The 22,858-nt window shown below is 42.2% G+C and overlaps 1 protein-coding gene across 16 annotated transcripts in view; it reads left to right on the top strand.

Annotated features, from left to right (window-relative positions):
- Dst (dystonin) overlaps positions 1–22,858 on the top strand; it is a 389,777-nt gene that overhangs the window by 210,146 nt on the left and 156,773 nt on the right. For all 16 annotated transcript variants that reach the window (XM_027386908.2, XM_027386906.2, XM_027386911.2 and 13 more), the window contains 3 exons: positions 19,647–19,759; positions 19,860–19,966; positions 22,006–22,125. In XM_027386908.2, the coding sequence (XP_027242709.1) occupies positions 19,647–19,759; positions 19,860–19,966; positions 22,006–22,125 (340 nt within the window). The remainder of the gene's footprint in view (positions 1–19,646; positions 19,760–19,859; positions 19,967–22,005; positions 22,126–22,858) is intronic.

The following is a 22,858-nucleotide window of genomic DNA, read 5'->3' as shown; positions in this document are numbered from 1 at the left end:
TGCCATGCCTGTCCCAGGGACTAGATGCTGGAACACCATGGAGCTCTTTCTCTGAGACTTTTTAGGTAGTATAAAAACGTTTTTAGGGGCTAGAGTTTTCTAAAATTATATGCTTTAAAATTGTTGATATCTGTATTGGCCATAGTAGCACATACTCAGGAAGCTGAGATAGGAGGCTCACAGATTTGAAAACAGCCTGGGTTCCATAGCAAGACCTTGTCTATAAATAAATAGGTAGATAGATGGTTAGGTGATGGATAAATACATGCTCCCTTTCTCTCTCTCTCTCTCTCTCTCTCTCTCTCTCTCTCTCTCTCTTCCTCCCTCCCTCCCTCCCTCTCCTCTTCCTCGCTCTGTCTCTTGTTCTCTGAAAATTGTCTCTTCAGTACTCATTAAGGATTATATGAGCAAATTGGCATACATATGTATATTTTTCATAAGTACTTAAATAAGTCACTGTACATCATAGATCCTAAAATTTTCAAGAGAAATTAGATCCACTCTTGTTGTTTTTGGTGAGAAATGGGATCCTTTTTTTTTTTTTTTTTTAATCTTATGTGTATGGGTGTTTTGTGTGTTTGTGTATCACTGGCATGCTTAGTGCCCTCAGAGGTCAAAACAGGGTTGCAAACCACTATGTGGGTATAGGTCCTCTGGAAGAGCAGCAGCCTGCTCAGAGCCACTAGCTGTCCCTCCCCACCCAGATATTGGAATTGTATTTTTTTCCTTCTCTGGAATTCCTGGTAAAATTGAATTCCAGCTCTAAATGCTTATAAGGTTTCTGTTGGTAAGGTTCTGTTACAGTATTCTGTGCCCATATTTGTTTTCTCTCACTGAAAGAAGCCTTAAATCTGTAAGAGGTATTTTAAAGCTTTGGGGCCCTTTCCTCCCTTCCTCCCTTCCCTCCCCTCCCTCCCTCCCTCCCTCCCTCCCTCCCTCCTCCCTCCCTCTCTTTCTTTCTATTTTTATTTATTTATTTAAATAGAAACAAGCTTCTTTTACAAGTCAATCTCAGTTCCCTCTCCCCCTCACTCCCCCACCCCCTCACTGACCCCCTATCCCAACCCTTTTCTGCTCCCCAGGGAGGGTGAGGCCTTCCATGCGGGATCTTCAAAGTCTGTCATATCATTTGGAGCAGGGCCTAGACTCTCCCCAGTATGTCTAGGCTAAGAGAGTATCCCTCTATGAGGAGAGGGCTCCCAGAGTTCCTTTGTGTACCAGGGGTAAATACTGATCCACTACCAGTGGCCCCATAGGAGGTCAATTTGTCCAGACCTCCAAACTGACCTCCTCCTTCAGGGGGTCTGGAATAGTCCTATGCTGGTTTAAGAAAGCAGTTGACTACTTTTCCTTCAGTGTGTGTAAGAATTAAACAGATAGGCTTGACTTGCACATATTTCTTACTTCTTAATACTTTAATTTACTTCAAAGACCAAAGACAAAGTCATAGATCAACATAAGTGGGTTTTTAGATATTAAGTCATGATAATTTAGAAGCAGTGTTTGATTTTATAGTTGGTTTTACTTATCTGTTCCCATACAGTCTTAATGTATTTAAGTTTTCTGTGGAAACCTCTTTTTAGCATGGTTTCATCTCTTGTATTTATTTGATAAAGAAGCTTTGTTATTTATTGGAGTTCATCTTGCTTCAGTAGTAAAACTTGGATGAGCTAGCACATGGAGCTGTTTTCTAAGCAAATGGATACCTATTAGAGGACCTTTAGAGAGAGTGATGGCTGCAGGGGCTGGGGTAGATGATGGCTGCAGTGGCTAGAAGGCGGTGTGTACTGTAGATCAGGTTTTCACACCCCAGAAAGACGAGAGGGTAACAAACAAAAATATATACTGATTTTCCAAGGTAAGCAGTATTACTTCACATGGTGATTTAGTAAAATTTTCATATATAATATCTTAGGATTTAGAAATATTGATCTGCCATAAAAGCAGAATTGTGACAGATTTCTAAGCTTTGAAAGTAGCACACAAAGCAATAGGTTTCCTTGTGATATTTTCAAACATACTTTGCTTTTCTTGTTCACATATACATGTTCAGAGTCTTGGATTAATATAAACTACTTTGTGAAAAGCCATTGGTCAGTTGGTGGCGCACGCCTTTAATCCCAGCACTCTGGAGGCAGAGGCAGGCGGATCTCTGTGAGTTCGAGACCAGCCTGGTCTACAAGAGCTAGTTCCAGGACATCCTCCAAAGCCACAGAGAAACCCTGTCTCGAAAAACCAAAAATAAATAAATAAATAAATACAAATGTTAGTTTAAAAAATTATTAAGCTGGGCCATGGTGGTGTATACCTTTAATTCCAGGATTTGGGAGTCAGAGGTAGGTAGATCTCTGAATTTAAGACCAGCCTGGTCTATAGAGCTAGTTCCAGGACAGCCAGGGTTACAAAAAACAAAGAGAAAACAAAACAAAGTCTCATGAAGTAGACTGTGCCTTCATTTTTATCAATAATAAAAAATGTTCAAATGCTAATTAATATGCTTGATATCAAATGCTTTTTAAGAAATAATGGATGTGACTGTTCTGGCTTTTGTCATTAATGACATAATTTCTATATGCTAACGATTTTAAGAGGTGGAAGGAAATGTTGACCTGAACAATGAAGTCGTGTGACAACCCAGGTCTTTGTTTCTTCTTAGAAATTATTGAGGGATAATGTTAGTTGCTTAATTTAGGATTAGCTAACAATGAAAATTATGTAATATGTTGAAAATAATTAAATTAAAAATTAAAGCATATCAAAATACTTAGCTTGAGTAAGAGCAAAATCACAAATCTATATTGTTAATATGTCACATATCTGGAAGAGATAAAGAGCCTGGATTATGGTTCAGGTAATAACAATGAGAAAGTAGGGACATTATAAAGAACAGTTCGTGGGTTTTGTTTAAATAGGCTATGGGTAAATTAATTTATCCCAGTTAAATCTTGCTAGAGGATTTTGTTGCTGTTCCTGGTTCTTTCTAGGAACTTCTGTTTGTTATGTTCATTTTCCAGTGCAAAGAGTTGAAATAATGAAAGTGCCACATGCCTGCTAGTTTTGTTTGTTCAGTTCAAATAACTTGAACGCCCTTTGATCTATAGTAAAATCTTGAAAGATTTGAAGCATGCCTTCCCATGAATAAGCTCAGGACTTTGTCACTCAAAAGACTATCAGGGAAGGCTGTGTCTGATGGGTTTAGATGAAAAGCGAGCGTGTCACAGAAACATTTGATGAGTAAGTGTACTAACAAGAGCAGATGAAGTGCCACTAGGCGGGCACCCCAGGAGGGTTCTCTAACAAGATGACTTAGGGTGCAGGCAGCTGAGGACCCTGCTGACATTGCTTCCTGCTCCTCAGAGTTAGATCTTCCAGGTGGGCTTCAGCCTTGCTCCTGCCATAGGGGTGCTCATGCCTCTGGCCAAGGGAGATAAAGCTCTGACTGTGTGCTTGAAGTTCTGCCTCTGAGCTACCTTCAGTCAGTCTCTCCAAGTGGATATTTCCCCTAGAATTCCTGAAAGCCGGGTTCCACATAGCAGCACCGGCCTCATAGTGTGAAAACACAGCCGCCTGTGTGTGGGGATGAATGGGACCTGTAGACCAGAGAGAGCACGGAGAACTGCAGCGTGGTCCTGAGAAGCTGCGGCGCCATATGGAAAAATTCAGGATATCAGGACCAGAAAGCTGGGTGCATTTCTGCTTTGAGAGTTTATTTCTGCTTACTAGTTTCTGCCTGTCCCGTTCTTGTCTTTAATTTATCCATTCATTTATTTCAACCTCTTGTTAAGTCTCCACATACTTTCCATGGGCATGTTTTAAATATATTTGCCAATTAAAATTGGGAAATCTAGGCAATAGTTTATAGGAACGTGCCCTTTATTTTCTAATTAAGGAGGACACAATTTAGTATTAATTATTTTGCTCATAATTTGCATTTTCAATTAAAATTTATTGGGACCACTGTGCTTCGTCATATTAAAAGTTTAACATTTTTTTAATTGGGTGAGTTTCCCAGGAGGTCTGTGGTCAGAGTCATCGTGTTTAATCATATGACTTGCAGGCTGGTGAGTCACTCTCGGTCTTGGATTCTGTCACTCCTTAGAAGCTAAACTGGATTGGATTGGTTTAATGCTGGGAGGAGGCCCTTCAGGGTTTGAAATGTTCTCAGAGGAAGGTGGGTTATTGTTGACTGTGTAGTTCTTTTCCGTCTGTCCTCGGGCTGCAGAGCCCTGATACAGGAGGGTGTGTCTACACGTGTGCACACACCTGGGTATTATAGGCTCTTGTTCCTGTGGCCGTAATCACTGGTGGTTACTAATGCTAAAACAAAATAACAACAACAAAAAGCAAGTGTTTCATTTTGTAAAGCCTACCAAATTGTTTGTTTACAAAATGAGCTTTGAATGGTTGCACTCAGAGAAGAAATTGGTCGCTGCTAACTATTAACACATTTAAAACCCCTAAAGAGTCAGTGTGCACTGCATGGAAGAGAATTCATTTGTGTCCGAATAAGGAATATGGCTTAGTGGTATAAATCTTAGTGGTAAAAATGCATTTTTATTTCATCTATTTTTACACATAATTTGGGGGATACAGTTTGGCAGATCAGTATCAGAGGAAATTCCAGCCTGTCTCACTTTGTTTCCGTGTTCCTGGCCCTCTTGCTTGACTAATTCTGGGTTAGGGTGGAAAGTAGATCCTTAAGGATGTGAAGTAAGCTTTGTTCTCCTGATTCCATCCTTGAGGCAGAACACTGAGGCATCTCGTAGCCTTCTGTGCAGCTGCCCCCACAGAAGCTTGACAAACCTTGGCAGTCTACAGTAGACTCTACTTGACATAGTCCTCCTTTTCTTTTCTCTGCGATTTCCTTTAAGATACATCATAGTATTCTGTTTTGTGAATGGGACATTATTTAAAATGCATAATTAATGGGCACTTACAAAATGTTGGATTTAGCTTTAGTTTTGGGAAGATGTATGGATCTGTGTAGAATAAGGTCCTAGGTCTGCATCATTTCCTTTCCATGAGGCTTTTGAGAGAGACACATTTCCCAGTTTTATTTTGTTGTGTTTTGTTTTTAAATTGCATTCTGCTAGGTCTAATGCCCTTTTCTCCTGTTTTCCACTTTACCCCTTTACTCACCAATTATTTACTTTGACACCTTATTTCTTAAGGACACACCAAAGCTGAAATCATAAGCATGTTTTTCTGTGTTTGATGTACAAGGTGTTCATCAAAACACAGGTATATTATGAGTTGAGAGAAGAAAAGTGAGTTAGGTAGGCAGACTTCAGAGTGACGTGATCACTTAAAAAGTTAGAAGGCTGTGAATGGGCTTGGTGGGTAAAGGTGCTTGCTTTGAAAGCAAGATGACCTGAGTTCAAATCCCCAGCACCCACATAAAAGTGAGGCATGGCTGCATGTGGCAATAACCCCAGCATTAGGTGATGGAGACGGGTGGATCCTGAGAGAATCCTGGATCCAACCTAGCTGAAATGGTGAGCTTCCAGCTTAATGAGAGTTCATGTCTTAGAAAATAAGGTAGAATGGGATAGAGGAAGACTCCCAACATCCTTTTAGTTTTCACATGTGCATTCATGCGTGTACACACATGTGTGTGCGTGCGCACGAGCGCGAGCACACACACATGTTAGCATGCCAACAGTAGAGGCTGTCATGATACAAGCATGCCGGCTGCTGTGCCTGGGATTTAGGCAGCCTGTGACAAGCACTGACCCTCTTCTCCTTGTGAGCTGCCATTGAGCCTGTAACAATAGAGCACTGACTGGAGCGCCACAGATGGATGCTGATCCCACCCTCTCCCCGCCTCTGAATTCCTTTCTCCAGCACTCTCCCTTGAGCACCCTCTCACACCAGAGGAGCCAGGGTGGGTACCGGGCACATCTATTCTTCCTTAGGTCCGTTTGTTTGCTCCAGAACTTCTTTGATTTTGACTTGTTTCTAGCTTCATATTTTCCTCTTGTTATGTGATTTGAAGTTGTTAATTTTAGCACAGTGGCAGTAAGTTGATTCTGACCTCCCTGATTTAGGGGAGGTTTGGGGTTTTTCAGTCTCTTACAGATTAAGATCTTGTTCACTCAAAATGCAGGAACTAGAAGGAAGTCCCTCCTGGTTAAAGCCAGACTTATTCAGGTTTAGGGGACAGTGTGGAAGTGTGTTGTTGATTGTAAGTTGAAAGTCATACTTCTTTAATTACCTTTCAGTTATTACAATTGTTAGATTTTAATCTTGAAGTACCAACAAAGCTCTCAGTAAATTACAGTACTCTGATCTTTGCTCTCTGCCTTGGGAATAGAGTGGTATTGTGTAGGGGGAAAGGGAGAATATTTGACATAAACACCTAGTTTTGAGAACAAGAGAAAACTGTCTTGATATCCTGTTGCTACCTAGGAGTTCTTGGCTTTGATTCTTTCAATACTTTGTGTGCCCAAATATGAGCATAAAGGGATGCCTACACCCTTGTTACATAACTCTGTGTGGTTCTTCTGCAAGCCCATATTTATTTGCTGGGGGACAGGGGAGGAGATAACTTTACAGACCTTTAGGAGGTGCAGTGAGGTCCAGGGGGTTGGGGGGGGAGGGGGCAGTGAGACACTTGTTGCACCAATAAGAATAGTTAGAGAATGTGAAGTCTGAACATGATTTGATCCAGACAGTCATCTTCAGGAATTTGTTATGGTAAATGCTGTGCTGTCTCTGGAGAAGTGAGGCATAAGGAATGTTCTTACTGTGTGATCTGTTGAAAAGGTGGTGTTATGTAACATACGTGCAGCACATCTCTTTGTGTGGTGGCTGTGTTCGAGAGTGTTCGAGAGCCGAGTTTGTGTTAAGCCTAGACCCTGAGTGGGGTTTTCTTTGTCTTTACAGTAAAACTTCTTACACTGAATCCCTTCATGGTTCTTTGCAAACTGCTAAGTATATGTCAGTTTTTGTTTTTTTGTTTTTTTTTTCCTTAGCAAAGCCTGCTCCTGCATGAGCCCAGCCATCTGCCTTGTCTGTGCTTGTCCCTAAGCTGTGATGCACATTGTGGAATGTCACACGTCAGGGTGGAGCCTGAGTGGGAGCAGGCTTCCATGTCTGACTCTTGGTCTTCCTGCCCATTGTGTGTATTTCTTCCTTCATCCCCTCACCTCTTCACCCATCACAGATGAGCCGGTGTCTGGTCTCAGGGAAAATGGACGCCAGCAAGTATAAAGGGTTTCTTCTCTCTCAGAGATACACCCACCTCCTTTACCCATCACCATCTCTTCTGCTCCTCGGAAGCACGGCCACCTTTTCCATCTGCCCAGAGGCCCTGCTGCTGTGTGATGGCCCTCTCTTCCTTTTCCTCTCACCTCCTTTCTCCTGGGTGTTCCGCTTTTCCCTCCAGTAGATCTTTCTCATTGGATTTTAAGCATGTTGGTAGTTTCTACTAATTAAAGAATCTATGGAAATATTCTTTGTCAGCCTCATGATTTGTGTGTGTCAGCGTGTGCATACACCAGCACATCTGTGTGTGTTTTCATTCTCAAGTAGACTTTTTGGAAGATCTGTCTATCTTTGTTTTTTTTCAGTTGATACTTATTTCTCCACCATGCTTACTCTGGTTCTGAGTCCATAATCCACTCACACACTTGTCGGGCCTTGGGTGACTTCCATGTGGCTAAATCTATACCGTTGGAGGCCTGGTCTTACTTGTCAATGTTTGGCCTCTTGAGCAGTGGTTTCTTCTCTCTTAGCCACTGAATTGGAGTCCTGTTGGTCCAGCCCTCTCCCTTCCCTCTTTTGTCTTCAGCCATATTTACAGCTTTAGTTACTATAATCTTCCTTACAGAACACAGTGCTGTGAGTATGATCTTTTTCTGGTCCCTCTTCCTCTCTCATTGTTGTCATTCCCCTGCAAGCCACCGTGGTCTCCAACCTGAATTCTGTGAGGATATCTGAACCACTTTAAATTTCCTTGTCTGATCTCAGATCTGATTGTTTAATCTCTTAAAAATGCTAGTTAATGCACTTTAATGGCTTTCTGTAGTTTCTAAGGAAGTTCCTTATAATCTGCCTCATTTTGGCTCCTTGCTAGTGCCAGCCTCTGTTTTCACTGTGCTCCTCCCCAGCTGCTGATCTTGCCCTGCCTGGGCTGCCTGCACTCATGTTTCCTCCAACCAGAGTTACAGATGAGTTTCTCTTGCCTTCTCACCACCACCTCCTGATGTACTCCAGCTTTCCATGTACCCCGTGACTGTTCTTAGCATCTCATTGCCTGGAATGTGGTAGATCATGTTAAATACCATGTGAGTGAAAGAGTAGACTTGCTGCTTTGTTTGCTGGGAAGAGTTATGTCTGTGTATACCAAAAGGATTCAGTTGCCGCTTCTCGGGTTGCATTTCCATGGCACTGTCCTGTGACAATAGGTGCATCTTAGCCTGTGCACATTATTCTTCATGCTCAGTTTTACAGCTGCTTTCTCCCAAATCATCTTGAGACCTTGGGAAACCTACACGGGTTCTTGAGCCTTGTCCCAGTGGCAGATGGGAATCCCTAGACTTTTCCCTAGACTCCATGGATGTAACTGGAATTCTCTATGACTTTGTTCAAGCTTGTGTCACTCGTGATTTCCAGTTGTAGTAAGTAGAGTTGTGCACCATTTGTATCGTAAGGAAGAGAGAACAAGTCAGAGTGAGATCACAGGACACCTGCATCGAAGCTCTGTGTGTATGGTTGTGGTTATCGTTTTAACTTAACATGGCCTTCTCTCTTGATTATATCAAAATTGTCTTTCAGTAACTAAGACTAACCTGTGATAAGAGACCATAAAATGGCCCATCTTACCAACTTTTAAGTTAGGTGGCATTAAGTACATTGTTGTGCAACCACTACCACCTTCTATATATAGGACACCACATCTTGTATGAGCCCTTTGTTTCTATTGCAGTGATGAAATAACCCGACAAAAGCATCGGTGAACAGCATTTCAGGGAAGTCACCCTGCCAGGCCCCTGGGGTAGCCAGTCACATCACACCTGTGATGGAGAGCAGAAAGAATACATGTAGACATGCTTGCTGCTCAGCTTGCTCTCTCTACCCATGATGTCTAGGACCCAATAGTACCATGGTCCTTTAAGCTGTGTCTTTCCACACCAGTGAAAGCAATAAAGACAGTCCCTAGAGACACACCCAATCTAGACAGCCTTGCACTGAGACACTCTTCCCAGGTGACTCAGTATCAAGGTGACAAATATAAATCCTAACTCCACCCCTTGTCAATTTGGCACACAAAACATCACTTTAAGCTATAGCCTTCCACCCTCAATCCCCAAAACCTCATGTTTGTTTGTTTTTATAAGATATAGCCCACCTTTAAAAGTCCCTGAAGTTTTTTTTTTTTTAATTTCTAACACTTTCAAAGTTCAGAGTCTCATAACTGTGAGCTCCTGTTATCAAAAAAACAAGATAATACTTCCAAAATGTAATGGCACAGAGTAAACATTCATATTCCAAAAGTGAAAACAGGGACATAGGAACAGTCAGATCAAAACAAAAGGGAAAGCTTTAAGTGCTAATGCCAAACCTGCATGCCGCTTCATGGTTGGCCTCTGGGGCTTATAATGTAATCACCTGGGCTTCAGAGGCCTTGGGCAACTCTACCCCTGTTATTCTTTTGTTTAAAAAGAAGAAAAGAGAAATATTGAGACAGACATATTGACTATAAGTTTATTATAAGGCAGAATGGGTAGACTAAGAAGAGGAACAGGGTAAATGGCTGACCGCCATGGCCGGTCGCCATAGAGAGACAGAGCGGGGAAACAGAGAGGGGACAGAGAGCAGGAACAGGGGGAGAGAGAGAGATAGCGTGAGCGTAAAGGGGCAGAGAGAGAGAGAGAAAGGTGCAGGGGCCTATCTTTTAAAGGGGTCCTCTGCACCTGTGTGCAGACTTCTTTCCCATGGAACCTTGGGCTGACCAGGGTATTGCCTGAGTGGATTCCACCAGGTAACAGGGGCAGGCCAGCATAATGCCTGAACCTTTCATTCCCACCTCTACTTATTATTAAAAAAGGTGGGGTGTTTAGACATGGCAGGTTAAGGAATAAGGGCGTCGAATTCTTAAGACTGCTTCCTGCTGACGTGGGGGGCGTTGACCATCTTTGGGGGACCCGAGAAGGTTGGGGTGCTGCCACGTCCTGGGGAAGCTGGTTGTTTCATTGTAGTCCAGGCTGTATGGAACTCCCTGGCGCCTCTTAGACCTGGCAAGATGTTGACAGAGCAGAAAACAAGGTTGAGTTTAGAAAAAATTTTCTTAGGTCCTGTCACTTGAGGGGAAGATTGTAAGATGAGGGAGGGGTTCCCGAGGTGTCCCAAGATGAGTGAAGGGAATTTGGGACCAGGGAAAGATTGAATATTACCTGGAGTGAATCTGACCTGTTTGGATCTGATTCGGCTCCCTGGAACTTACAAGAATCCTTAGAGTTTGTGGAAACATAAGTATTAGACACATTAGCAGCATATTCATGTTAGAAGCAACTTGGCTAAAAGCATTACCATTTTAAAACAGACAGATTTTTTTGACAATGAAAAGTATCATAATCTTGACCTTGTAGTTATGATCATATAGTGGTATTGTTGAACTTTACTATGAACAGTAGCATGAGAAATAGAGAAATCAGGAACATATTTTATTCTTTTTAATGTCTTAACTCATTTTATCATCATTTAAGCCTTTTTATCCTCAGGCCTTTATAACTACATTCTTAGACTTTCCTATCTTTATATAGATAAACCCTAAAATACCTGTTACTGGAATCTGTTTTGCTTTAAGCCGGCAAGACTATCAGTCGTCAAAAGCATCAGAGTTCTTGAGAAGGATAAGATTTTACCTGAATCAATCATTAAAGAATAACAGAGACTTGCCAGCAGGCTGCATGGACAGCCATCCCCAAGGTCCTCCATCCATAGTAGCGGGCTGTAGGACACCTGCCTTCTTGCTGATAACTTGTGACCTGTGGATTACAGACTTTGGGAAGACTCGCCTACCGTTGGCCCAAGCAACGCCGGGAAAGTCGATTCCGTTGTCCTCTTGTCCATGGTCTGGAATACTTTGTAGTAATTGAGGTGAAGGGCAGGGTTGCTCAGTAACCAGCGTTGTCACTGACTCGAGATGAAGTTTCTTCAGTGCCCATCAGTCTTCTCGGAGGAAATGGGGGTGGGGCCAGCAGCTGGCCTATCTCTCTGTTATAAAAAGCTTTTTAACAAAACATTTTAAATGCCATATTCTCTAGATCTCTGAGCATTTGAGGGCTGTCTGTTTAGTATCTTAGCAGTTAAGTTTGCCTTTAGTTAGAGAAAAAATACCTTTTTTGTAATAAAAGCTGTACCTTTGTAAACGGCTTACAGGATAAACTGAGTGGTATAAATATTTTGTTAATTTGAATAGACTTTAAATGTTTATCATCATTTAAAGATATATAGCAATTTAGAAATATGAGACTTAATAGTTTAATTTAAGTTGTATATAGAGCTAGATAAGTATAAAGTTAAATTACAGGTACAGAGATAAGCAGGACTGGATAACAGTAAAGGGGGAGTCAGATTGTAATCTCTGATCCGTACATTGTAGCAAACAGACAGGAGATTTAAAGAGACAGAGTAAACAGAGGGTCCTGGAAAGGCACAGTATTTAGTAAACAAGCCATGAACAACAGAGCCAGTGAAAGAAGAAAAAGACAAAAAATAAAATAAGAAGAAAAAGACAAAAATAAAATAAAAAGCAAAAAGATCTGGCAGAAATCAAAAATCCTGCAGACAGGTTTGCTGGATAGGCCGCTGGAGCTGGGCGTGCCTACAGGTAGGTCACATGACCAAAACGGCGGCAACTGTAAGCCGCTTTTGTCTGTTTACCTGCTTGTTGGATGAAACCAGAAAGGTTCCTCTGTGCATTTCCCATGGGTGAGGCAGGTGGAGAACCGGCAAAAAGCTCCTCTACGGATGCACGTCTGCCCGTGGGAGTTGCCAGGGGCCTGGCCCCGAAGGGGACACAGCTGTCCCGAAACCGAAAAAGGACCCAGCAGTCCGAACTGAAAAAAGCAAAAAAGCACCGCTCCTGGAGCGGGATCCCATGCCTGACCTTCAGGAAATGCACCTAACAAGTGAAAGAAATAAGTCATTGAACTGAGTGGGTAGGCCTAAGCCAGGTCACCTGGTTATGACCAAGATGGCGGCCCCCAGGTTAGTCCACATGGTCGAGGTGGCGACCCCCGTAAGCACATTCTCAATTGCCAGAAAAGTTTTAAACCTCATTTATGTGGAAAAATGAAAACCAGCAGACAAACAAAACTCTCAGAGCATCTCAAGCAGACATTGCCAACCAAGAAGAAACAGTCAGAGAAAGAACAAACAGAACAATGAGGGACATTCTCAGGTGAAAGAAAGTTCCCACTGGGAGGCAGAACTCCGCTAATTTACCTATTTGCTGCCAGTAACCGAAAGATCCCGTAAAAGTGTATTTCCCGTGGGCAAGGCCGAAAAATGCATAGATTGCCCTGTCTGAGAGCACCTGGCCAGAAACCGAAAAATGGACCCAGATTGAACAGCGCTGGGTCTGCCCCATAGGAACGGTTTGGGTTTCTTACCGGATTGTAGCGAATAGGCAGATCAGTGAGTTCCAGAAATACTTAGTTGGAAAAGCCGCAAGTTGAGTTCCGGCATCTCAGGCTGTTGCAGGCAGGAGGGAGTGCCAGGAAAAGCGGAGATGGAAGTGGATTGTAAGGTTACCCTTAGCCTAACATGCGCCCGCCAGCAGGTCGCAGAAGGTATAAGGGCAGAGCCTTTCCACGTCTGGGCACCAAATGTTATTCTTTTGTTTAAAAAGAAGAAAAGAGAAATATTGAGACAGACATAAGATTATAAGTTTATTATAAGGACTGGCAGAATGGGTAGACTAAGAAGAGGAACAGGGTAATGGCTGACCACCATGGCCGGTCGCCATAGAGAGACAGAGCGGGGAAACAGAGAGAGCGGACAGAGAGCAGGAACAGGGGGAGAGAGAGAGAGAGAGGGAACAGACAGAGAGAGAGACAGAGAGAGAGAGAGAAAGGTGCAGGGGCCTATCTTTTAAAGGGGTCCTCTGCACCTGTGTGCAGACTTCTTTCCCATGGAACCTTGGGCTGACCAGGGTATTGCCTGAGTGGATTCCACCAGGTAACAGGGGCAGGCCAGCATAATGCCTGAACCTTTCAACCCCTCTGCCCCTGCCCACCTGCAGCATATACAACTGCTTAGGCTTAGACAGGCTCCGTTCCAAAACACCTGTAGCTTTCCTTGGCAGAGCCACACAGGCCTGGCACCTGCCATGTCCGGGAGTCTCCATTCCAACCGAAGCTTCGCCTTCCCAGCTTCATGTCACACTCCCTCGGGACCTCTCCTCAGAGACTCTCAATAATTCCAGGCCTTGGCTGCTTTCCACAGCCATCCTCAGTCTGGTGTCCTTTGTGCCTTTAAAATCAGTACCAGGGGGACTATGCTGCTGATATTGCCGAATACTGACGCCAGCCTGCAGTGTAGCCTGGCCCCCTTAGACCACAGCCATGTGAGCTTGTGCGTTGACCTCTTCGAGGAGCAGGGAAGCCCTTTAGGATTTCTTCCTAAAGGAATTCATATCCCAGCAGGTGGGACCTCCAGTAGGGTTTGCCCAGGATATCCTTCCTGTTGTCCTTGTGCAGCTCAGGTCTCGCCAGAGCCTCCAAGCTCTTACAGCTTCTTTCTCAGGTCAGTCTGAAGGCCCCCACATCCTGCTGTCTCCCTGATTTGCCAGTACAGCAAGCAGCTCCATTAGCTTTAGTTTTAACTCCACTCAAGTTTCAGAACATTTCTTAAGCTGGGTCCTTCCCCATCAGTTAAGGCTTTCAAGACAATACGCTTCCCCCAGGCTCACAGGTCAGTCTGATCTTCACGCTCCTGAACCGACCCAGGTGATTCTAGGTTGTGTCAAATGGACAGTTAAAAGTGACCATCACCTTGACTGCATGTGAACCAGTAAAGGATCTTCCCCCAGCAGCTAGTAGCCACTTTGAGTTGACATAGGAAATTGTTCCCTAATGTCTTTTCAGATGATCATATCATTTCAAATCACTGATTTAACCTCTGTTTTTCTTCAATTCTCATTTTTAAAAAATCTGTCTTGTACTGCAGGCCTAGTAATTTTACTATGTACTTCAGAGTTAGACCAATCTATATCCCTCTCCTGTGGTCTGTATCTTTGCTTATGATTTAAACAATAATAATAATAAAAAACACTAAAAAAGAGTGCAGAACAGTCTCTGGTGTTGTACCGAGGGGAGAAATCGATGTTAGTGTTTGTATGTGCATTTCCACTGTGGGGTTCTGTGCTAATAAAAAATGTTTGAGGAGCTTCCTTAAAATAGCTATCTGATGTTTTTATTTCTTAGTGGGGATAAAGTGATTTTATTTTAAAGGAATAAAATAAGATGCAGGTTTTAAGAAATATTGTAGCTTCACAGGAAAATTCAATTTATTAGAGATACAGAATGTTAGCATGGAGAGCTCTCTCTCTCTCTCTCTCTCTCTCTCTCTCTCTCTCTCTCTCCACACACACACACACACACACACACACACACACACACACACACACACTGGGGCTACCAACAAGAGTGTGTGTGAGGCGTTATTGGTAGAGTCAAGAATGGCTCAAAGTCAGCTGCATCACAGAAGACCCAGCTCAGCATGGGTGACAGCTTATGACAGCTGGCAGTCTGCAGGGCACACAAACAGCTCAACAGGCTAGCAGGTTGGAGAATGTCGTTAGGCAGGTTGGCTGGTCTGCATCTCTTCCAGGCACCTCAGCTGCTTTGTCCCTTTAGTCCCTCTCACTGTTTATGAACCCTTGGGGAGGGAGGAAAGTAGAGAGTTTAGTCAGTTTCAGGACTTCCTGAGACTTCTGTGTTGTTTGCTCCCTGAGTCTTAAGGACTTCCCTTAGAGCTTTCTGAGCTTCAGAAGAAATTGCTATACCAGTAGAAAGGCCTAGGTATTGCTATTGGATATTTCTCCACAGCATCCTACCTAGTTCCCATATGAGTTAATGTACTAACAAAGTGTCTAGGAGTCTGAAAAATAATAGTGGGGTTATTTCCTGCTCCAAGTAAAATCTCTTGTGGAATTTTAGTGTTCAGGTAGCTTTGGCTGTTCCTATAGAGATATTTTGAAATGATGTGTCTATCCATGTATGTTCCTTCATTTACATACATCTCACATATGTATATGTGTATGTATGCAGGTGTGTGATTGTAAACTATACAGACTCTTAAATATTGACTTTATTCAAACACTTAACTTACGGCAATAGCCATTTCCCCTTCTTTTATTTATGTTACTGTGATTAATACTGGGGTCAAAAGCAACGTGGGGAGAAAAGGGCTTATTTCATCTTATAGTTTACAGTCCAGCATTAGAGAAATCAGGGAAAGAATTCAAGTAGAGGCCATGGATGCTGCTTACTGACTTGCTATGGCCTGCTCAGCTTAACTTCTTACCACCCAGGACCACCTGACAGGAATGGCACCACCCATAGGAGGCTGAGTCCTCCCATATTAATCATTGATCAAGAAAATGCCCCCAGTCTTACTTATGGGCCAACCTGATGGAAGCAGTTTCTTAATTAAAATTGTCTGTTTCCTGTTGACTCTATCTTGTGTCAAGAAAAAAACAAACTAGCCAGCACTCTCTTAAATACATTTTTTTTTTCTTTATCGCTACCATAGGAATGGACTTTAGGAGCCCATCCCACATGGAAGAATACTCCCTGAGCCTAGACACAGGGGGGTTGGCCTAGGCCCTATCCCAAAGAATATGACGGACTTTGAAGACCCCCTATGGAAGGCCCCACCTTACCTGGGGAGCAGAAAGGGTATGGGATAGGTAGGGCGTTAGTTGCGGGAGGAGGGAAGGGAGAGGGACCTGGGATTGATATGTAAAATAATTTTCTTTCTAATAATAAATAAATACATTTTTCTTAGAACTATTAGAGCTATTAAACATATGTAGGAATAGTTTGCCTTTGTTTTTGAGATAGGGTCTCCCTGTAGCCCTGGCTGGCCTAGAACTCTGTGTGTAGACCTAGCTGGCCTCATAGAAGAGATCTGTCTATCTTTGCCTCCTGAGTGCTGGAATTTAAGTTGTATACCGCCACATCTGGCATGTTTGCACTTTCTGATCACACTTCCAGCTTGACTTTGTGTTGTTTTGATCTTATTTTCAATTTGAGATTTTGGTGATTTTTTTTCTTGTATCTTTGCTTCAATTGCAGTCATTCCTAAAAGAGAAGATGGGGAATGGTGTTTAAAATTATTATCCATGATGATCGAGTCATCTGGAAAAATTAAATTATCATAAGATAATAAAAACAATTGAGAGATTGTCAATAAATACACTTTTCTATAAAAGAAATTCAGCACATATTTTTGCCTGGATTGCTTTATATGATTAGGATAATAATAGGGAATTATAATAGTTAGTGCTCAGCACCTTAGAGTGGAATGTAGGAGGGAACACATAGCCTTCATGTGCCTACAGCGTTGTCTGATGCCCTTCAGCCAGGTTGAAAATGAAATCCCTGCTAACATTCCACAAAAATAAGATTTTAGCTTTACAATGGGAATAATATCTCCAGTAAGTGGAAAGACTCTGAATTTCTTTGTGTATGGCGTGCATGAGTGTGTATGCATGATATGTGTGGAATACAGATGTGTGCCCTTGAGCCACATGTAGAAGCCAGAGCAGGATCTTGAGTGTCTTCTACTGGAGTCTGCCTTATTATTGCCTTGAGACGGGGTCTCTCCTGAACTGAAGCTCATCAGCCAAACCAATTCTGGGATCCGTCTCTCTGCCACCCAGTGCTGAGATTATGTGGGATCCATCTCTCTCTGCTACCCAGTGCTGAGATTACAGACACACAAAGCCACACCCAGTTTTTTTATTTGGGTGTTGGGGATTTGAATACAAACACTGAGGCTTGCAAACCAAGTGCTTTTTCCCCCTGAGGTATCTCCCTATCCCCAAGTAGATGAAATATTTAAAGACTGTGTTACCAGATGATACTAACAAGAGAGGAGGAGGTAGATGGCACATAGCACAGGCCTCTGGGGTGCAGGAGGAAGAGCCACTGAAAGACACTCCTAAGGTCTTTGTTTTTCCCAGTCGTTTTTGAGTTCCCCCTTCCTAGTTTTGCTTACCTAATTTGCATTATCTACTACCAAGTGTTGGTAGGGACAACCACTGTAGTTATTGCTCTGATAAAATGTTAAATTTAAGATAGAAGAGGGGCTTATTCAGACTCACTGTACTGTGCAGCTGCTTCTGTTCTGAAATGACATCATTCTAAAGGAAGTTTTGTGTTTTATTCTCTTGGTCAAAAAACTTCATTCTTCAATGACTTTATTCATTCTCTTTGGGATTACTCAGTGTTTACGCTCTTTGCTAATGGCAGGTTTCTCATAATAGCATGCTGTTTCTTGTTCAGAGATTGGCAGACTCAAAGTCTGGTTTTAATTTCTCCAGGAAATTTGAATTTTGTGGAAGCAAAACAGTGTTTTTATTGGAAGAATTTTAGGTACCTGGTCTAGACTTTTGTATACCTGTTTAGTATTCTTGACATCAATAGATGTCAAGAGTATATGAAAAAAAATTTTTAAAGGGTTATTTGTAGGGGGCTGCCATTTACATCTCCTGCTGTCAGTGGTAAATCGTGGTGATCACACTGATGGATGTGAAGGCCAATGAAGTGTTTGTGATGATTTTCTGGACTGGGAACAAATCGGAAATGGAGCTGCATTTCCAGTTCATGAACACTCCCTATAAGCCCTAATAATAGTAGGCAAAGAATTTTTTTTGTGTGTGGAGGGAATCCTGTCTTTTCTTTAGGCTAAAAAAGCAAACAAAAAAGAAATACACATTTGTGTTTACCTTTTTTTCAAGATTGACAATGTACTTGAGTTTCCTGTGCAAGTGATTGCTAAACAGTGTTCCAAATAACTTACTACCTTCCCACATCATCTGGAGCACACAGAGGGCCCACTGTTCATGTGTTTCCCTGGGGGTAAGGGATATAAGGCTTATAATAATAAGCCTAGGATATAAGCAGCTCAGGAACCAGACACGATGGGTTGGGGGGGGGCAGTTAGCATGTGTCCTATAGAGGAGGTGGGGCCAACTCTGCTTGGGAGGAGAAAGGATTGTAAACAACAAAAGTGAATAGGGTAACCTGAGCAGAAGGTGCCATGGGCATGGCATGAAACTTTGCAAGTCAAATTACTAACTAAACAATCTGCTCACTAACATACCTTTAGATATTTATTAATGGATGTATATTTCAGTAGCAAACCTGAGAGCCTTCGGGATTATAGAAGGGCTTCCTCTAAAAAGTGATAGGGAATTTCTAAGGAGATCTGAGGGCATGGATGCTGTGGAGATTGGAGGGGTGGGTGCTGCAGAGAGGGGGGAGGGAAAATGTGCTTCTGCTCCTTGGGAGACTTTGTTGTTTCCACATTTGTCTATATTCTCTTAAAGCTTTTTTTTCTTGAGTTCAGATTCAAGGCTCAGACTGAGTGAGGTTCTGGCCATCATGTTCCACTACTCTTTGAACAAAGAATAGTTAAGAAGTTTTTTCCTCTTGTAGATAGAGCTAGCTTCAGAGTATCCATCTAATGTAAGATAGCATGTCTTACAAATTAAAATGGATAAAGCTCTGTGTGTGTGTTTGTGTGTGTGTGTGTGTGTCTGTCTGTCTGTCTGTGAGAAAGACTGATTATGAGGGAGGTTATAAGTACACAGGTCAATGAAACTTTGCAAGTCAAATTACTAACTAAACAATCTGCTCACTAACATACCTTTAGATATTTATTAATGGATGTATATTTCAGTAGGAGGATAAACTGTAGAAGTTTTATAGGACTTAGTCCTTGCTATCTTGCAGTTAACCATTGAGAGAAACAAGATATTCACACACACACACACACACACACACACACACACACACACACACACACACACACACACAGATAACTAGGGCAAAGAAGTATAAAATTACCCTTGTTGCTACTCAGAGTACAGCCTAGGATATAAGCAGCTCAGGAACCAGACACGATGGGTTGGGGGGGCGGTTAGCATGTGTCCTATAGAGGAGGTGGGGCCAACTCTGCTTGGGAGGAGAAAGGATTGTAAACAACAAAAGTGAATAGGGTAACCTGAGCAGAAGGTGCCATGGGCATGGCATTAAACTAAAGCAGAAAACTTTGGCATTTGGGGAGAATCTGAGAGGATGCTGACTGGTTTAGAAGGATAAACCAGAAGAGAGGAGCTTAAGTCAGTTGAGGAGGACAGATACAGACATAAAAGATCCAATCATGGGGCATTCATAGACTCTGGGAAGTTACATATGCTCATATTTTTATATTTTTCTTGTGTGTCTTTTGGCCCATACACACCTCTGAGACAAGTAAGCAAAGGCAAGTGTTTGAAGGAGGCCTAGGATTTAATATGGGTATGGCACTAGTATTTGCAGGCGCCGTTATTCAGGTGGCAAATACACACACTTGTCATGTTGAATTGGCATGTAAGAAACTTAACACAGTGCACTTTTTCCTAGGCCGGACCTGATAGACATGAATACTGTTGCTGTTCAAAGCAACCTTGCAAATTTAGAGCACGCTTTTTATGTAGCTGAAAAAATCGGTGTTATAAGACTTCTGGACCCCGAAGGTGAGTTATTTCCTTGGCTCTCACCTGCGCTGGCATGTACATCTCACCAGAAGTCATCTGTTAGCATCGTGAAGTAATTCATTTCTGTTGCTGCTTGTAGATGTTGATGTCTCTTCACCCGATGAAAAGTCAGTAATAACCTATGTGTCCTCCCTCTATGATGCGTTTCCCAAAGTGCCGGAAGGTGGGGAAGGCATTGGCGCAAATGTGAGTATTGGTTTCCTGCCCTTAACGCTGTTGGTTCATCCATTGATGATCAGTAATTGAATTGCTTGCCAGTTAGTGTAGGATTTTAAAAGCAGATTTTAAGTGCTAGTTAAGTATTTGAGCTAATATGCTATTTTTCTGATTGTATGTTTGTCTCATAGCATCGTTCTACCATATAAATTAAAGTGTAGCTAAAAAAAGTTCTATGTCACAAATAAAGGAAACTACTTGAGAGTCACAGCACATCTGTGAATGAAAGTAATGAGTTACTGGAATGTAAATATTTCCCTTTTTAACTTGCTGCCCTTTACAACTGCCGGCACTCCTCTCCTCCTGTGTAGATAGGCCGTCTCACTGTAGAATGCAATTTAACGTTGATTTAGGAGACCCTGTGAACTAAGTTGACTAGATAGTTGTTTTCTGACTTGAGGCCTAGATGAAGGTCTCTGTGTTTGACCAGGTGACCAGAGCTGGGTTTCTAACACACAGTTTGCCTATTGCTACCTCTCTAGAATCACCGTTTCTCAAAGGCTTGTGGAATTTAGCCCAGCAGTGCACTTTGACGTGGCCATGCTGAACAAATGCTATGTCTAGACGTGAATGGGAAGCTGTGTTCATTTGAGGGTGGTGTCCCTTTACCCCAGGCTGCTCCCTTCCTTCTCACAGACAGATAGAGATACAGATACATGAAAGCCTTGGGCTCCCTTTTCCAATTGCTTACTTCACTCTCCATGGTATTACTTATGGATCTATTTTTGTTCTCTTCCCCTCACCTTGCATGAAAAGATCTTAACCTTTTGGATCTCACGGCACTATGTTCCCATTTCACCGCTCTGAGCTGTTGCTGCAGAATGGTTCCCATAACTCCTTCCTCTGCCTTCTTGCCACCGTCGTCCTAGCTTCACCTCTTCTTTCTTCACGTAGAACTGGGCTTGACAGCATATGCTTTTCCATCTCTGCATTAACTCTGCATATGCCAAATTAGTTTTTGTATACTGTGGTGTATTTGTTATTACAGTTTGCAGGCTAACTGGATAAATTCATTCAGCTGTTTCAGTAGTCAGTGCTGAATTTTAATCATCATTATTGACAATTCCATCTACGGTTTTATATAGTATTAACCAATTACTTATAGGCAGAGCATTTCTGTGTCGGGGCCCTGCATTCTTTGGGATTCATGTCTTTTATCTACTCTACATCCTTCTCCAACCTCATCATTACTCACTGTTCATTGCAATAGTGTTCAGAAGCCTCTGGTGACCATTACAAGACACATGAGTATCCTTCCCTCCATTTTTTCTCCATATCTGTTAACTGTTTCAGTCATTTGAACACGTAGACACTGCCCCCGCCCCCATGTTGCTTAACTGTCCTTACAATGATTCTCTCGTCTCCCTAGTTAGGCAATAACTCCAGACTACAGATATTACATCTTAAAAGTCTTGCTTTTTATTGTAACAGTGAGTGTAATCCTGTCACTTAATAAGCTTTCATCAGAAGCCTAATTACATAGCAGTTGTCAGCCTTCCGATTCCTTCCTTTTACAAGAGTTTGTTTAATGAGTACTTGAAATTTCCATCACATCCAACCTCTCCCTGTCTGGTCCCTACATCTCCTGCCACTTGGTTGAGTGTCAGATATTAGGGAACTTAGGTGATCAGTGGTCAGCAGAGATGACTATCCTGGCATATGCAAGCTGCTAGCTACTCCCTTAAGTGGAGCCCTGGAAAACCTCCCAGATCACAGCATTTTTTGAAGCCTCAGAAGCCTCTTCAATGCATTGCCCCAGACAGCCACTATTTTTGGACCAGAATTGATACTCATTGGGCCAGGAGTAATGGCCAAACGTTGGTAGCATGGTTTTAATTTTGTTTGTATGGAAAGAATTGTAGCTGAGTGGAAATTAAGAAAGCATTTACCTGATTCTCCCTGTCAAACTTCAAGACATCTGGACTCAGGGGAATGTGTCTGACAAATTGTGTTATAGATGAGTGTTATTACCCATAGACACAAACTTTCCCTGATGTTTTATTTCCTAGGATGTTGAAGTCAAGTGGATTGAATACCAGAATATGGTGAACTACCTCATCCAGTGGATTAGACACCACGTGGTCACAATGTCTGAGAGAACATTTCCTAACAATCCTGTAGAACTAAAGGTTGGTGTACTGTAGAAGTTCAGGATTGATTCCATCAAAAACTTTAAACTAAAACTAGGTCAATCCCTTAGCGTTCGAGATAAATTGCCATTGGCAAGCCTTGCATTTTAGTAGGCAAAGTTTTTATTATCTATTTTCTTACATAAGGAGAAAGTAGAGGTACATATTAATAATTAAAACAGTTATAGCAACAGCATCTTTAAGAAGTTCTATTCCTCCAGCTTTAATTTGTTGGGATTTGAGAGCTTCTGAAATTAACATTGCCGAATCTTGTGTGATGAGTGGGAACTGCTGGGAGGCCACCAGATGCTGGAACAGAAAGATCCCTGGGGAGCTCACACACATCAAGAGCATGCCTCTGCTTGAGTCAGGTTAGAACTGCCCCAGGGGCTTCTTTTGTAGAGTACAAGGTACATCCTGCACGTTATGAATTTCAAAATACAGATCAACTGTAGTGCAATTGAACTTAGAATCAATGCTCACAGCCTGATGTTTGTGGCCAAAGTTTAGCAATCCTTTACTAATACTGTAATCTTAGGTAAGGCTATTGAGATGGAGATACCCCAGCCATATAAAGGAATTAGGAATACACAGCTTATCAAAGATAAGCTATCTCATTTTATACATTTGTGTTTGAAATAGCAAAAGCAGTTTATTTTTAACTAACTACAAAGTAGCCTTAATTCTTTGACTTAGTAAGTTTTGTTTTATCTCTCAGACTGGAATCACAAGA

This window comes from Cricetulus griseus, assembly GCF_003668045.3.
Source record: "Cricetulus griseus strain 17A/GY chromosome 1 unlocalized genomic scaffold, alternate assembly CriGri-PICRH-1.0 chr1_1, whole genome shotgun sequence".
Classification (NCBI taxonomy): Eukaryota; Metazoa; Chordata; class Mammalia; order Rodentia; family Cricetidae; genus Cricetulus; species Cricetulus griseus.
This window is presented reverse-complemented; position numbering and strand designations above follow the sequence as displayed.